The sequence below is a fragment of the Malania oleifera genome, chromosome 5 (genome assembly GCF_029873635.1).
Source record: "Malania oleifera isolate guangnan ecotype guangnan chromosome 5, ASM2987363v1, whole genome shotgun sequence".
Classification (NCBI taxonomy): Eukaryota; Viridiplantae; Streptophyta; class Magnoliopsida; order Santalales; family Ximeniaceae; genus Malania; species Malania oleifera.
Window position 1 is genome coordinate 106,042,087 of NC_080421.1, and position 17,916 is coordinate 106,060,002.

At 34.6% G+C, this 17,916-nt stretch overlaps 1 protein-coding gene across 1 annotated transcript in view; it reads left to right on the forward strand.

Moving 5' to 3' along the window:
* Positions 1 to 17,627, forward strand: part of LOC131155302 (uncharacterized) — a 39,102-nt gene extending 21,475 nt beyond the window's left edge. Inside the window, exons 5-13 of the mRNA XM_058108336.1 lie at positions 241 to 347; positions 3,275 to 3,407; positions 5,594 to 5,710; positions 5,813 to 5,904; positions 13,441 to 13,507; positions 13,661 to 13,739; positions 13,827 to 13,918; positions 15,105 to 15,248; positions 17,239 to 17,627. Of these exons, the coding sequence (XP_057964319.1) occupies positions 241 to 347; positions 3,275 to 3,407; positions 5,594 to 5,710; positions 5,813 to 5,904; positions 13,441 to 13,507; positions 13,661 to 13,739; positions 13,827 to 13,918; positions 15,105 to 15,248; positions 17,239 to 17,379 (972 nt within the window). The 3' untranslated portion in view covers positions 17,380 to 17,627. The remainder of the gene's footprint in view (positions 1 to 240; positions 348 to 3,274; positions 3,408 to 5,593; positions 5,711 to 5,812; positions 5,905 to 13,440; positions 13,508 to 13,660; positions 13,740 to 13,826; positions 13,919 to 15,104; positions 15,249 to 17,238) is intronic.
* The last annotated feature ends 289 nt before the right edge of the window (positions 17,628 to 17,916 follow it).

Here is a 17,916-nt window from a genome sequence, read left to right on the forward strand (position 1 = left end):
CTTTTACTATTTTGGTGGGTATTTCTTTGGATGGCTTGCAATGTGATTAGAGGGCTTTGATGTAGTTTTTTTTAATCATTTCATTTTCTGAAGGGAATTTTGTTATCCCTTTTATTTTTAGGACAATACCTTGTTTTATTATAGCTGTTTTGAAACCTAAATAGATGATTCTACTTGTGACTTCTTCCATGATTTGATTAATTTAACACAATGTTCAAAATTTGCTGCTGTGAATTTCAGAGAATATCAATTGGTTATCTGCTGGCTTCAATTTCTGAGGTTTGGCTTATTGACAATATTGTGGTTGACTCAACAGCGGCATTTGTGAGGAAATATTACATTCAGTGGTTAGTTTTCTCAACTAGCACATTTTGCTTCCATTGTTGCTTAATGTCATTTACATATAAAATCTTTATTTTTCTTGTTGGCTCTAACCTTGCTGCTGAGATATGTCGGCCATGCAGAGTAGAATTGTGTCTTGTTTGTGCATATATGTGATCTTCATATAATTAATGTTTAATAAATTAAGAATCTCAAATAGTTACCTAAGTTTTAGGGAACAATGGTGGATAATCCTACAAGTAATAATTTCTTCTATTCTCTTTTTATTTTACTAATTATTATAAAATAAATATATTTGTAAGCCATGTAAGCATGTGAAACATAACTATTTCGAATATAAGAAAATCATAAATGATGAATTGCTAGAAGCCATTGAAATTGGTGACTTGGTGTTGAAGACGGTAAGAAAGGCCAAGTATATCTAACAAGACTATTTGACTAGGAAGCATCTTCACAGCCTGCATATTGGATATTGACACCTGCCCGACACTGTCCAGCACGTGGCAGAATTTATTTATATTTATTTTTAGACACAACTGAGACACTTCCCAACTTGGCGAGGACACATCCAGGAAACTTCTTGTGGTGAAATGCTGCGTTTTGTTGCTCCCTTTAATGCTGTCTACAAACACACCCCCCAAAAAAAAAATTGAGGAGAACCTGAGAGACTGAGAGTCAAGTTACTCTTTGACAGTAGCATTGTTGGACTTTGGTGCCCTAGCGCCACTGCGCCAGCCTTACAGAGCACTGCCAGTCCTCCCAGCTCTAATGCCATCGCCAGTTCACTACTCTCTGTTATTGTTGTTGTTGTATTATTATTATTATTTACAATTCCCATTCCCCACCATCAGCCACACCCTTGGTCGTTTTCTTGTTGGACCAATGTTATTGTATAATATGAATGTAGTCGATGATTGTTTGATTGTAGTTTAAAATGTACAATTGGTAATTGTGCACGATGGATGCTTATATTTCATTTAAAACTTATATAACCTCATTATTTGTCATCTAAAAGGAAAAAAAAAATGCCGAAATATATATATTTTATATATCAGTTAATTAATGTATCCCTGTCGTGTCGTATTCTCATTTTTTTTGAAAATTGCTGTATCACTATGTCTATGTTTTGTTGTTTCTGTTCTTGTGTCAGTATAGGTGCTTCCTAGATATTTGATTGCTACATTGTGCAAAGTTAAAGAAAAAAATTTTGGGGATGTTTGTATCACTTTCAAAAGATTTGAAAACAAAAACAAAAACAAAAACTTGGAAATAGAAGTTGAAAAGTGAAAACTAGCAACTAATTTGGTTATGCTCCTACAACTGAAACAAAGCTAAAAAAAACCTGATTAAATGCATGTTCCTGTTTTTTCCTTGAATCAAATAACAAATCTTTATCATACCACCCTTTAAGTAACTGTAAATTTTGGATCCTAAAATATTCTAATAACAGGCTGGCACAACAACTCAAAGTTTCAGGGCCTGTTTATATTTTCTATTTTCTGTTTCTATTTCTTCACAGTGAAAAAACAAATTATAAAAACGCGTTTGTTTCTATTGTCAATTTTATGTTTCTGTTGTTGTTTTTCAACTGTTTGCCAAAAAACTGAAAACCAGATTTTATGGTTTTCAGTTGTTTTGGTAACCTGCTGCCAAAATTTTAATATCCAGAGTTTTTTTGGATTAAATTATTCATTCTATACACTTTTAAATTAAAATCAAAATTAAATGATCGTATGAATTTAAATATAATTAAAGGAAAAATATACATAAATTTCAAGAAATAATAATAAATTCAATTACAAAATACTTTTACTATTTTTCAATTGTCATGTCTAATAAAATTTTTATTGTAGAGTAAAATTTCAAAGTTGAACAATTAAGTATAATAATTATAGTAAATTTTATTTTTATTAGAGTAATTTTTTATGTATTGTTTGTAATTTTATTATTTTAATCATATTTTTATAAATATTTTGATTTAAAGATGAAAATGTTCATTTTTTTTAATTAAGTTTTTAATTTGTATTAGTTTTATAAATGTTAACAAAATAGGTTGCTGGTTTCTAGTTTTTAGTTTTCGTTTTTGGTTTTTGGCTTTTGTTTCTGGTTTTCGTTTCTCTAACTTTTGACAGTAATACCAAGCGACCCCTCAAGTTTTTGTCATGGTTGAAACTCTACAAGAATTGAAAACTGATCACGTAGACAAATGCACTACAACCACCTTTTTATGTGCTATAACAAAAAATGAAAACATGAAGCCAAAACAATACCAAACGATTCATTGACATAAAATAGTTATTTGAGATTTGTATCAAACTCATCCTTACCTAATTTTGAATTTTTTAGTAAATAAATAGTTTTTTTCTTTTTAAAATTGGAACTTTAAACTTTAAACTAGATTTAATTTATATTTAGTTGTGAAATGTGAAAAATGTACTTGGGAAGATGACCACAGGGTTTTTTTTTTTTTTACCACCTTAATAATCTTTGCAGCCACAAGTTCAAACCCTGCTCTTGCTTTTAAAGTTATTTTTTTTTATGTGTTAGCTGTGATATTTAGATTGAAGGAGAAGAATTAAGAAGAAGCATTTTGTATATTTTCAATCGAAAGATGCAAATGGATAAGTATATGATAATCAAGCTTTTAACTATTGTAATGGAGCATTTATTGTATCACTGGTTCCTTGGTTAGAGCTTCATTCCAACAATCTTGGTTCTGATTTTTTCCTCAACTTAGCTACAAAAATACATTATTGATATGATAACTTGATGGTGATCCAATTTGTTAATTTGATATTCCTATCTAATTTCCCTTTTTTAGTTATCTAGGCCCCCATATTTATATTTTTTTATGCATGATGTGACCTGCATTGGAATATTATTCTTTTCATTTGAAATATTTTTTATGGCTAAATTTTGCTTTATTATGTAGGTTGGCTGCTGTGTTACTATGCTCAATTTACATGTCTTTGCTGTATGGCCTCTATGTTCCAAATTGGGAATATGAAGTTCCGTTTTCCGATACGACATTGTTGATGTCAAATAATGAATCTAGTACTCAAATTGTGAATTGCTGATGGGTGTCTTCTGAAAATTCCAACTTCCGGCACTTAAAATTAAACTTTTTTTTTTTTTCCATTTCTGATATTGAATATTAGGCTATGATAATGTTGATCACCTTGTTTTTAATATTACTCTCTTTTGAGTTTTGTGAGGGTTAATGATCAAATGTCTTGTTCTATGGTTGTGATATTTGTCATGAAGTACCTGAATCTTTTGCATATTGATGTTCCAGACTCTGCCTTTCTGCAATTTAATCCATGAGTTCAGGAAAAGACCACTGCTGGTGGGAGGGGGAGGGGGGGGGGGGGGGGGGGGGGGGTTAATTTTTACCTACTATGGCATGAGTAATGGATCTTTTATTTTGTTTCTAGTGAGGTGATTGGTGTTGGTATTCTCTATCAGTTGAGCACTTGTGTTACTTCTGCTTCTTATGTGCTTATTAGCTTATATCCATGATGCACCATTGAATTTATAGGAGAGGTGACTGATGGTATTTTCTCTCTGTTGAGTACTTGTGCTACTTCTGCTTCTTATGTGCTTATGTCCATGATGCATCATTGAATCAATAGGCTGCAGTAAATTTTGTAAATTTTTGTCCTATCAAGTTGAATTACCACTCAACTACAGAGACATATGCTCTTTGCTTTATCATTTTGAGTGAAATCATGAATTTGTACTTGTACTATTTAGGTGAAATCTATTTTAGTCCCAGTACTTTTAATTATCACAGTTGAGGACTTAATAATTTTATTCAATTAAAGTTGTCATCCAAAAAATTTAATAGTGTTCATGGATAGGAGGGTGGAATTAAGGGATGACATACATGGATTTGACTTAACTAGGATGACAAATATAATTGCATGATATCAGAGTACAAGTCCTTAACTGTACTAATTAAAAGTATAGGGACTAAAAAATAGATTTCACTTAATAGTGTAGGGACTAACTGATGATTTCACTCGATTATTTTTATATTTTAGTTTCTCTGTTCAGCTAACCTAGGTCATCCTCTAACTTCTATCCTTTGATTTGAAGGCAACACATTAGCACTTTGTTAGACCTTTGTTTTATAAGATGATGAATGTGTGATGTTTTCTGTCTTGAGAATAAAAGTCACAACATGAGAAGAAAACATTTGGTAGGTGATTGTTAAGTGACAACTTTTTGCAGGATACCATGTAAAAATACAGGGGAAAAAAAATTACAGAAACATTACATGGTGACAATGCTTTCTTTTTAGACCCTCCTACAATGTATTCTTGCTATCATTTTTGTTTACATTTTTTTTTTTAAATGAATAGTAGCATCATACTTTATGGCAAGGATTGCTGCTCTATCAAGAAATGTTTCCCTATCATGAACTTTAGTAGAATTATTATTTTGAAGTGACTGTGGCATTCTAGGACAAGCTATAGTTAGAAAAGTGCGCATTTTTGAAAAGTTGGAGGGGCAATCTTTGAAAAGAAAACTAGAGAAGTTGCAGTAGGTGTTTTTATTGTCCACATTGGAGATGCAGATAATTACATTAACAAAGAGTGACTTGATTTAAGTTGATATTGTTAAAAGGATTGGTGCAGTGAAAAAAAAAATGTTTCAAGGAAAGTGGAAGACAAAAGGAGCATGGATTGATATTGTGAGGAAATAAACTGGCTCTTGATGGAGCTAAATGGTGAAAATAGGACCTTTTTTACCAGTAAAGTGAGAATTTATTAAAGGGGCACCAAGGGCTTGCTGCCTAAATACAGGAAAAGATAATGAAAGATGCAAAAAAGTTTAAAATCAGTTGTGTGACCAGGTATCCAGAACAAATCAAGAATTTTGAAGGTGTACAGCATAAACAGTCCACTAAACTGTAAGAATGTGAACCATATATCCTTGAAAGGTTGTGAGACAAGTAGATTTTCCTTCAAAAGCTCATGTTTCCTTTCTCTCTCCTTTTCCACCGATTCGGCAGTCAGCTCTAACCCAGTCTGTCCAGCCAGAGCGCTAGCCAGGTGCTGCAGATTTCGGGTCCAGAAGCAGCAAAGCAAAATGTGGTCCACAGATTCAGCATTCCCTTTGAATAAAAAGCATCTATTCATGAGTACAATATGATGATCTTTAACGTAGACCTGCAGAAACATTTCCCAGTAGGTCAACTTTTCAAGAGCATATGGTCTGATCTTAGATTTTCTCTTTTGTCAACTAGGTGCATTGTGGAGTAAGAGGCAGTCTCACTCCTCCATGCAATTCAGTTGGCTTTGTTGATCGATTTTTGCTCGGTGAATCTCATCTTTATCAACGCCCTGTGTACAGAAGAACAAAGGTTATTGTTGCTGTCTTCTCTGTTAGCTACTGTATGTCCTCTCTCTGCAAAATATTGTATTGTTTAATCCTTTTGGGAGCCTAACCTTCCTCATGTTTGCAGGAGTGCAGTGTAAATTCTCCTGACTATGGACCTTTGCCACCAGATTCACCTGGATGGTGCTTTGCTCCATTTGATCCAGAGGGCATCTTAAGGTTAGATAAGGACATTCCTTTTTCTCCCTTTTATATTATTCATGTTAGATTTCTTAGATTATTGAAGAGGCAGCAGTATGGATCTTTCTTGACACGAGGATGGCCATGAGCCACTATTTAATGTTGACAAGAATGTGAAATTCTTCGCCTTACTTTTGTAAAAGGTTAGATGTTTGGGAGGCAAAATCTGTCTTGACCTTTTCCATCTGAACTTAAAAGAGCTGAATTTATCTGGAACATAAAATTCCACTGGGAAGTGGGAAGCAATCTGCAAAGCATCATAAGTTTGGGAGGAAAAACCTGGCTTGACCTTTTGGCTTTTTCATGGGTTTAGCCATTGTCTGATCTTGTTAGGGATTGGTAGGCATTGCTTTTGTAATTTTTCTACTTCTTTTCATTTTGTTAGTGGGAGAATATCTTTTTCTCCCCTTTTGTACTTTGGTTGGTTGTTAGTATAATTCTTTTTTCTTATAAAAAATAATATTTACTAATATATCATCTTGCTATTAAATTTAAAAATTTTAAATGGAAAAGTTATATAGTGTACATAAATATATCATATGAGATCAAGTTACATGTAACAGCATGTACAAAATATTAGACTAATAGAATAGGTATGCGTACATAAAATGTTTGAAAGATGTAAAAACATAATTGCTTGTCATATCATAAGCATGTTTGAAAATTTTGCAAGTATTATTTTCTAGAAGATAATTATTTAAATCTTTATTCATTGACTAATATTTTTTGTACCTATAAATTTTTGTTCAATTAATGGTTAATTAGTGAGAGTTTTCTAAACATTGAGTTTTGTTATCTAAAAGGTACTTGTAGATTTATTATTAACCTGGAACTCCAAACCTAGGGTGAGCCCTTCGGACACCTTCCCCCCAATGTTCACTTGAGCCAACCTCCGGGGCTATTATATTATTATTATTATTGACACCCTATTTTGTGCTATTTTGCCCGATTATTATATAGCAAAATATAGGTGTTTTTTAAAACCTACTTTTGTATTAAAATTTCCCAAATAAGCATAATTGGATTGATTTTTCTCGTTCGACTTGATGATTTAAGTTTTTTGGGGAAATTTTTTTTGTAAAAACCAAAAACCAAGTACCTTCTAAGGTGTTGGCCTAGCGGTGGCTCTCTTTGCAGGTATTTTTGTTCACTCTTCCTCACCGCTCCGAAGAAGACATCCATTCACTAGGAGTGTATTGCAAAATCCTTTTGTTTTGTTTTTTTTTTTTGTTTTTTTTTGTTTTTTGTTTAATCTTTCATTTGCATTCTAAAAAAAAGCAGCTCTCGGCCCATCCTTAGAGCTTCAATTGGGTCAGCCTTCCAAGAGATACCGCACCTGCACACAAAAAAAATTCAAAGCCAAGGTTAATGGCAGCCCAACAAAGAAGCCCTAATTTTGTGCTTGATTTTTGAGTTTGAGGCCCACTGTGGGCCCCTGCTTGATTTAAAGCCCAGCTTGAGCTTATTTTTTTAATTTGAGGCCCACAATGGGCCTGTGTTTGATTTAGAGCCCATCAGAGGGGGGGGGGGTTATTTCTTTAAAAAAGAATTTGTTGTCCAAATCTAACCTAGCCTGGCCCCTAGGAGATCTCTTGCAGGCAGCCCCTTTCCCTTCTACTCCACCACCCTACAGCTGTAAACCCAGCAGGCTCCCCAGAGTTTGCTCCACCACAATGCCCCCCATCAGCCCCTAGCAAATCCTGAGCTACTTAGGATCTCGTCCCCTATAAATAAGAGAGGTGGAGAAGAGAGCAGAGCAAGGAGGCTCTGGAGATTAAGAAGGCCCCTTGAGTAGTTAAGAGGAGAAAGTAGAAAAAAGTAGAGAGAGTAGAGAGAGGGAAGAAAGAAGAAGAGAGTTTGAAAGAGATCAGAGAAGTGAATAAAGGAGAGCAAAAAGGGGAAGATTGGTTGAGGGTCCTTCGAGCAGTGAGAGAAGAAAGCAAAAGAGAAACCAGGAAGAGAAATCAGAGCAAGAAATCAAGCAGGCTAAAGCTTGGCTGATAAAGGACAGAGGCTGTCAAGGAGGAACCTAAGAGTTAAGCACCCTATCTCTCTCTCATTTTGACCAATGCATAAGCTGTTTTGACTATGTGATGGGAGAATGTTGTAGAAGATTTGAGGTTAGGTCTCATTGCATGGTTTAGGGTAGAAATCAAAAGGCTGTATTTAACAAAAAGGTGATTCTGGAATTGCATACTCCCCTAGCACGCCTCAGATTTTATACCTATTTTTGTTGACATCATAACTCAGAAGCAGAATAGGCAGAAATCCCCCCAACTGAGCCTAGAACACCCCCCGGCCTAGCCCTGAAACCCTGCCAAAATCCCAAGCAGACGTACCCAAAAATTTGGGTCAACCTGACCCGAACACCTGGGTCATTAGGATCCGAGTACACGAACCCTACCCTTTTACCTGGGTCAACTTGACCTGGGGACCTGAGTCAACCCAGACCTGAGTCAACCTACCCAAACGCAAACCTAAAACCTAAAGCCTAGCCTAGATCTTGAACTGAGCTAGCCCATCCCAAAATACCCTGAGCCCAAACCTAAACTAAGTCAAGAACCTAGCCCATCCTAGAACCTAGCCCAAACCCAAAGGCCCAACCTCAAAACTATACCCTAGCCCAGAGCCCAGCTAAACCTAACAATCTAGGCTCAAGCCCAAACAAGCCTCAACCCAAGATTTTGGCCCAAAATCTAAAGCTCAAATCCCCAAGTCCATCTGAGATCCAAACCAAAATCCTAGGCCCAACTAGACCTAACCTAACTTGTCAAGCCCAACCCTCAATCTAATTCTGGTCCAAACCTAACCTAACCCTAACCCAACCTGACCCATACTAACCCTAACTTAACTCGACCTAACCTCAACCCTAATCCAACCTAACCCTAACCCAACTTGGGTTTACCCAATCCCCTTTCCTCCTTGTTTTGCTTGCGGGAAAGCCAGAGAAAATGAAGGAAATTGAAAAGAATATGAAAAGAAACTAGAAGAAAGAGAGAAGAGAGGGAGGGTAGAGAAAATAGCAGATAACTTGAAGCTTTCTACAAGAGGAGAAGAGAGGAGTGGGTTAGAGATTAAGAAAGAGAAAAGAGATCAAAGGTGAAAGAGACTAAGAGAGATGGAGATTAGAGAGAAAAAGGGAGAGGTCGAGAGGTGAGAGATGGAAGAAAAAGGGGGGATGTTACTTGAAAAGAGGTGCCACCGGTGGCCATGGCAACCGTGGAGGCTGCTGGTGGTGGTGCAGGCGAGAGAGAGAGAAAGGGGTTGAGAGAGGAGAGAGCTCGAGAGAGATCAGGAGAGACAGAGAGAGGGAAGATAGAATATTTTTTTGGGGGGGGGGGGTAAGAATAAGGAAAATAAAAGAAAGAAAAGAAATAAAAATATATATATTTTAAATAAATCAATAAATAATATTTCGTTAAGAAAAAAGAACAAAGTTTAATTTTTTGTTGTGGGTCACGTGCCACTCATTGGGTAGTGACACATGACACATTCTTATCTATGTATAGTGGGTAACGTTAGCGTGATGTCACTTTGAGACGTGGCATGATCTAGACCATCCATTTTGTGTTTTTTGTAGATGGTTGGATCGCTACCCTGTGTCACAGGCTGAATATTTCACACTTTTGTGAATGGACCGTGTGGTGCTAGCTAAGCCCTATTGTTTAACTAGTCAACCTATCGTTTACTATAATTCATCCACAAAACACTTTCATTGTCATTCAATCAAACATAAGCGGAAGTAGTAAGAAAGTTATGAAATTAGTGGCACGTAGGCAGTAAACATTGAAGCAACGTAATTCATTAACACTACCTCCGTTAACATTGTGTGTCTAGCGAAGGAGGAAAGTAGGCTAAACACGCTGATAATAGCTAGTGAGTTTTACAAGATGATGAACACACCCTCCTCTAAAGAGCTTTTTATGCTATTCTCACTCTAGTACTAGGAAACATTAAAATGATCGAGGAGTCATACTGCCTTTTTTAGCATAGGGGAAAACTACTACTGGAAAATAACTCTACATTAGTATTTACATGATGGAAACCCATCCCAAACGCACGAGACAAGCAGTCACAGGCAAGCTTAATGCCCTGATCAAGCTCGGCTCGAGACACCGTGATGAATTTTAGGCCTATGGTGTAGTGCCATGTGACGGGTGACGTTAGCATGACGTCACTCTACCACGTGTCGCCTCTAGATTTTTTTTTTTTAAAGAAAACAAAGAAAATCTGGCCATTCATTGAAAGCCACGTGTCACCACAAATGGGTGGCACATGGCAGCTCGGCCTATTTCCACGCCTCCTCTCTCCCTTTTGAATCGAGTCAACCTAGTTTGACCCGGTCCACTCCCTATTGATTGGTCAACCGGTTGAACTAGTTCAACTCGGTTCAGCTGCCTGAATTGCTCCCCCTTTTATTAATTAAGAAATAGTTTTTAAATTCATTCTTAACTTATTAAAAATAAAAAAAATAGAAAAAAAGTGCAGAAAAATCACAAAAAAAAAGAAAAAAATTATGAAAATTTATTTGAATATTTTTGACCTAGGAAAATTTTTAAAAGTAAAAAAATTTAAAAATATTATAACTCTTTTTGCTTAATTTTGGTGGTCTAGAGGAAAATTTTTAAAAGTAAAAAAATTTAAAAATATTAGAACTCTTTTTGCTTAATTTTGGTGGTCTAGTAGTTTTTCTTATATGGCTTGCTTATTGCATAATTTTGCGTGTCGCCTAAATGTGTATTTTCCTCTTTTTTTTTTTCTCTTTTTGTATGCTTGTGCTTGCATGTTTGTGTATGCGTGCACACCCCCATAAGGAGGAATATAATGAATTAGGGTTATATAATCCCTAATTATAGCCCGAGGGGCAAGGATTTTAGCATAATCACTTTCAGCTCGCTCAATAGTGATTCTATTAGACCCTTTGATTTAGGTACACACTTTTTATGCGTACTTTGCATATGCATTTTAATGAGTGTCATGTAGTTCACATGCTCTCAGCAATAGTTTTATCTTTGGATTTTTTGCATATAATGAATTTTCATAATGAACTTTTCTCTAAATTGGGGGTTATGTTTTCGCATGCCCTCAAGAAATCAGAGGTAGGGGGTCTTTGTCTTTCACAAGGCCTCCTAATACTTAAAGATTAGGTAAAAAAAAACCTTTAATTTTAAATGAACGCAATAAGCAACTTATTCTCGTGGGGATTGCTAGGGCTTGTGTCTTCACACGACTTTGGGGATCTCGAGGTAAGGGTAACTTATATCTTTCGTAAGTAAGGCTATCTAACATATATTATATATTACAGTTTCGTAATTGAATAAAAAATAAGAACCTAAGTTTTGATCGGTTAATTTCAAAGGTAATCGTAGGCTAAGCAGGTACTGTCCAGTAGATGGGTGTAAAGGGATGCTAGTACCTTCCCTTTACATAACTGTACTCCCAAACTCGACTTGATAACGCAGACTATTGACTATTGGTTTCCTTGGACCTAGGACTAGCTTAGAGACCAACAAACTAGTAGTACATTAAATAGGTCTTCTAACGTCACTTGGAGTAAGAATAGATTAGTGGAGACGCCATTGGACCATATTTTGACCCATTTCTCACCCCATGTAATGCCCCCCTTATATGATCTTGAGTTCACCATTCGGTCAAGGCGATTAGAAGATTCGGCCCTTTAATTTCGAGAGTTGACCCCTTTGGGACATTGCGACAATTATTATTATTATTATGAATTTTGGTTCAAAATGATTTTATATATATATATATATATATATTAATGTATAAATTAGGTTGAACTTCATTATTTTTAGGAATGTTTTGTCCTAATTTTAAAAGACGAGATATTTTTATCCTAAAATGATATATACTATCTATATTAATTTCATTATTTTGAGGAATATTTTGTTATAATTTCAAAAAATGAGAATATTTTTCTTCACAAAATTATTTGCATTGTCGCAATTTTACAGATAATATAGATTTAATTGAATTTTATTATTTTTAGAATATTTTGTCATACTAATAAAATATGAGGTTATTTTTGTCCATAAAATTGTTTGCGCTGCTTGTAACTTTATTGATAGTATTAATTTGATTGAATCTTCATTATTTTTAGAATATCTTCTAATACTTTCAATAGATGAGTATATTTTTGTTCACAACATGATTTACACTGTCTGTAAAGGTGAAAATGTGTTATGGATGTTGAGGTGAAATGTAAATTTGAAAGAAACTACCTTTGATGAAAAATAGATTAATAATGACCAAAAATAAAATTATATAATGCCCCATTTTTTTAAGACAAATTTAATGCCTCACTTTTATTATCATTTGGAGAATATTGAATAAAAAAATTTGGTTCACATTTACTGTTTTGAATTGAAAAGTGTTTCACTTTTGAATGCTCATACCAATTTGTGGTTCGCTAGGATATTAGCATTTTCTAGTAATTTTGACATGGACACTGCAAATGCACATTTCTTTTTTCTATATTTCTTACTAATTATTTTTAAAATGATATTTTATGCAACACAAAATAGGAAATGGACAATGGTAAATGTGAAGTAGTGAACAACTCTGTTGAAAATAATTTGAAGGGAAATGAATGTCCATGTATCAAGCTGTTGTTAATGTGACTTGAGGGATTAAATGAACTTTAATATGAAAGGACAAGTTGCTTTTCGTGGACGCCATATTTGAGAGCATCTCTTTCAACACTTTTCAACATGTTTTTGAGCCATTATCACATCATCCTTTAAGCCCTATTTTGGTGCGCATTAATTAATATTGGTGAAGATGATGGAAAATAGGAATTACAACTTTGTTAAACCTTGGGGGTAATCAACATCCTCATATTTGATTAAAGAAAATGCACTAGCCGGCTAATGCTTAAAGCATACTAGGCGTGCTCAAGTAGTTTGTGGACTAAATTTTCGTTCTCAACTCTTCATCCTACATCTGTTTGTCTCTTGTAAAGAACATTCCAGCCAACACTTTGCTCAACCTATTGTGACCTTTTGTGATTGTTAAGGCCTGATACAGTGTTGGCTCACAACCTATTAGCTTAAGCTTTTATTCAAAGTGGTATTCTAACATGGTATTGGAGTTGGTTACTCGGAGGTCATGGGTTCTAGTCTTGTTATCTGCAATTATTGTGTGGCATTTATAAATTATTGTATTCCCTGTAATGGGTGTTATTTCTCATTTGTTTATCTCTCCACGTGCTGTCACGCTGCACGTGTGGAAGAGTGTAAAAGCTTGATATACATGGTTCACCCACAACCTAATAGTTTATGCTTTAGGTAAAGTGGTAACTAGCAGTTATTTTGAACTTTTTTTTTGACATCTTATGTCTATGATAATCTAAATACCATGTGGAATCTTTTTTCTCTGCCTGCTCTTTTCTGACGTAAATATACAGTAATTATCTTTATTCTCTGTGAATAAGGTTCCTATTTCCAGCGTGTTGTGTAGTTGTAACTGCTGATTTGTTCTGTTGAACCAATTTTCTAGTTCGCTGATGGCTGCAGTCACGTGTTTTGTGGGCTTGCAGTATGGTCACATTGCCATACATTGTAAGGTACATTTCCTTTTGTTGCTTTGGTACATACTGCATTTAAAGTTAAAACTGTTGGTTGATGTCAATTTTCACTCAGTTATTCTGTTGGATTGTTCACCTGATTTTTGTTATGTTGCTCACAATTTTTATTTCATATATGCTTGCTTGCTACAGGGCCTCCTGCATAGAGCATTTTTGTGGTCCATGTCTTCCCTACCTCTCCTAATTTTTGGATTTGTTTTGGAAGTGCTAGGTATATTATCTTATGCAAAGATCTGTATGCATTTATAAATTTCCCAAGAAGTAAATAATGACCGTATGATATGTTTGTTTACTTCAGGTATTCCATTTTGTAAACCATTGTACACATTGAGCTATATGTTGATTACAGTGGGAGCATCAGGTTTCCTTTTTACCATTCTTTTTTACATAGTAAGTACATTCATTGAGACATGGTAATTTATTTATTATTCTACAATATTCCTTTAGTTCTGAGATGGCCAATTAAGTGTTGTTTATGAGCACATAACTTACTGAGCTTTGGTGGCTTTTCACCTAGAGTAAATTTGTTTAAACAACAAACATGAGGAAAGATAATGGTTTGCAAGGTTAAACAAATTGCCATGAATATACCCAACAACAACAATAATAACGAGTCTAAGTCCCGCTTTGTGGGTTTGGCCATGTGCATCTTTTTCCACCAATTTACATTGTCGGGAGCATTTTCTGTGACTTAACTAAAGAGTTGTTAAATCCTTTCTCACTACCTCATTCCTAGTTATTTTAGGTTTAACCTTTCCTCTTCTAGGACCTGAATGTACCCAATGTAAATTATTTTTTCTTATCAAAGAACATCTCCCCATCCCCATCCCGACCGTTGAGTATATGATTATGATTACAAACAAACGCACAAGCTTGAGGTCATTTTTATTGCCTGTCGTTAGATAATAGTTGTATTGAAATTCAATTCTTTGAACTTATACTGTCTCTGTCGCTCTGTGGATAGGTATGAAATTCTAATCTTGAAAGTAATTAGTGCACCTGTTCCCCTGCCGCACACATGCACGCCAAAAACAAAACACCAAGCCCATAATTAGGGGGAAAGAGGGGGAACATAGCCATCTCATTATGTATTTGTATGATTCTAACATAGCCCAATTCTATATTTAGGTTAATGTTGCACATGTTTTAGCTTGCATGCATTTTTTGCTGGATATATTTGAGAGTTGCTAATTTTTGTAGTTGTATTAAAAGTCAATGAAATTATAATAGCGTTCAAACAGTAAATGCAAAGAACTGTGGAGTAGATGGAATTTGTTAATTCCTGTTTTTAGGAAATTAAAGGCTTTTGCATTATTATGTCAATGTGTGGATGGAATATGTAATGATATCACATGTTTCTCAACTTGTTGAGCATTCTTGTCTTCCAACCATATATAGTTGTTTGGAAGCAATGTGATGAATAATAGTCAGTTACTTATTGTCATTTTTATGGTAAACATACGCGGTTATCAAGTATCTTTTGCTGAGTGACAAGTTATGTTTTTATTTTTGAGATAAGAGAATAATTACATAATAATGACTGGTTTTTGCTTTTCTTCACTTATATTTGATACAGGTTGATGTCAAACGTTTTAAAAAGCCCACAATATTGTTTCAGTGGATGGGAATGAATGCTCTCACAATTTATGCTTTGGCTGCTTGTGAACTTTTCTCAGCAGCTGTTCAAGGTTTCTATTGGCGTTCACCAGAAAACAACTTGGTAGTTCTGTTCCTTCTCCCCAGGGTTATTAATTCTGTGATGATTCCTTTTTGATTTTTTATTACTTTTTTGAATGATATTTCCATAAATGTTTAATGCTGTTCAACAATTACCACAAAGCAGTCCTATCAATGGGCTTGGTTATTTGAATCCTTTTCTGCCATTTTGTACAATCTAGGGCAATATCTTCAGATAGTTGGAGTGCTGTCAAATCCGTACTATATTGATAGGTCTATCCCTCTAACATTGACTAAATCCCTGAGTTTCACGCTAGTGTTATTTGATCTATTTCGATGGTGCTTGAAACATCTAAGCAGTCCACCTTATCTTCTTTAGGTGTTTGTGTGTTACGCTCAAGTTATCAGGGATATGTTCATACCTCTTTTTTAGAGTTATACCATTAATCCATCTTAACTTTTGTTCAGAACAATAGGTTTGATACTAAAAATAGTTGAACACTGTAAAATAAGGGCAGAGAACTTTGAAAATTCATTCCATGCTAAAGTGTCAGTCTCTGTCTGAAGCTGATGGAGGTATAAAAAAAAAAAAAAAGAAGAAGCTGATGGAGGAGCTCTTGAAGATTTGTTGGTTTTGGGAAGGGAAAGGATTGCTGGGAGGTTGTGGAATTGTGCTCTTTTGTGCTGTTTTATCGGAAATTGCATTGGAGTGAAATGCTAGAGTAGTTTCTGGAAATAGATTGCCTTTAGATTTACTTTGGGACAGTGTGGTACTTGGCATCTCTTTGGGCTTACAGTGCAGCTTGTTCCAAGGGCTGCTGCTTTGAGGATGTTAATCGTGATTGGGTGGCATTATTGAGTTATTTGTGTTTCTGATTTTTCTTTCTTTTTGTCTTGAGGACTTCTTGCCCTCCTTTTTTTATCCTTTTCTCTCTGCTGTCTGTAATAAAGTTTCCTTTTCTGCTAAGAAATTTGCATTTTTAATCAGCGGAAGATTGTCACTATATAATTCTAGTGATTTTATAGCAGGATTTAAACAGTTTAATCAGTCTTCATTCATGGAAGGCTGTTGGCATCTGTCTTCAAATAGGAAACTGATTATATGGGAGTTGTGGCTCTTAAGTCTGAACTCTTAATTTTGGGAAAGAGGGAATTTTAATTCAAACGCCTAACGGCATCATAAATTTTGTTGGCAGTTCCTTGTCCCCCAACTATTGTCCTTTTACTGTTGGTGAGATTGTTTTGGTTGTACTTGATTACACTTCAGCAATATTATGTTTGTTTCTCTTTGAATACAGGTTGTTTACTGATTAAAAATGCAAAAAAGTTCTCTTTTGAAATCCTTTTAAGAAAGATGTGATTTTAAAACGAGTGCATAAAAGATAAGTACATTTATTTTTATGCTAAAGAATGGAGTTATTATAGATAATTAATGTAGATACCCGATAATGTGATTTCAAACGAACTTTAAATCCCTATAATGATTTTATTTTCCAAAAGAAGGCACGAAAAAATTTTAACTCAATTCAAAATGCTCAAACCCAAAAAACCTCTTTATTTTATTTTTCTTTTATTTATTTAAATGCAATGAAGTATTTAAATAAAGCAATGAAAAATCAACTTAGTTGTTTTCATGTGAACCTTTTTCTTCTTCACTTGTTAATGTTCTCTTTTCTCATCTCATTGTCTTAACACAGGCCGTAAAGTGAAAGGGGTGCTTAAATCAGTCTAAAACAAATTAAAAGTGTTGGAATGCTTGTATTTATCTGATATTGTTTCTTCGCTATGATCTCAGTTTCTATTCCCTGCTCATATGCTTATATGTGTATGTGTGCGCCAAGTACTTGAATTTATGATAGAAGTTAAGAATAAAATCTAATGACCTGTTTTCTGCAATAAAATTATCATCTTATAAATATGCTTCTGTAATTGATTATTTTTTCTGTGCAATATGAAAGTTAACTGGTGCACTTTTAATTTTTGGCACATCATAAGGTCCATAGGCTTAACTTTGAATTGGATATTGCATGCAGATTGATGGCACAGAATCACTACTGCAGTTGGTGTTTCATTCAAAGAAGTGGGGAACTTTAGCATTTGTGATGCTTGAGATTTTATTCTGGGGTCTTGTTGCTGGTCTCCTCCATAGGAAAGGCTTGTATATAAAACTGTAATGTCACTATTCACTTGTAACATAGTGTCAAATAGGGTTGGTATGGTGATGTTGTTCAGAAGTTTTATAGCAATGTGCAGAGCTGATTCTTTGTCTCATCTTTTTGTTCATTTTCATGATATTGAACTTGAAACCTTCAATGCAATATTGATGTCACCCTTAATTTTTAGGGTGTGTGGTCTTATGCTCATGTAAAGATATTTCAGCAAGCTGCTGTATATTAATACATTATGGAATTTAGTGTTTGTCTGTATGTATCGAATAAAGAACAATAGAAGTGTTCTTTTGGGAATCAAATGGAGTAAAAATTATAACCATTTGGAAGAGAGTAATTTCTTCTCGGCCAAATAAGAAAGGGAAATGTACAAATTGATTGTTCTGCTGAAAATGATTGAATGAAGCAATGAACTCGCAAAACCAGCTGGTAGTAATCTCACTAATTTCAAAATAATCCGAAATGGTTTGGTTCATGCATTCGTTCTTCTGTCATTGCTCTCAAAATACAAATTAAAACCATTTTGAGAGTGATTTCTTTTTG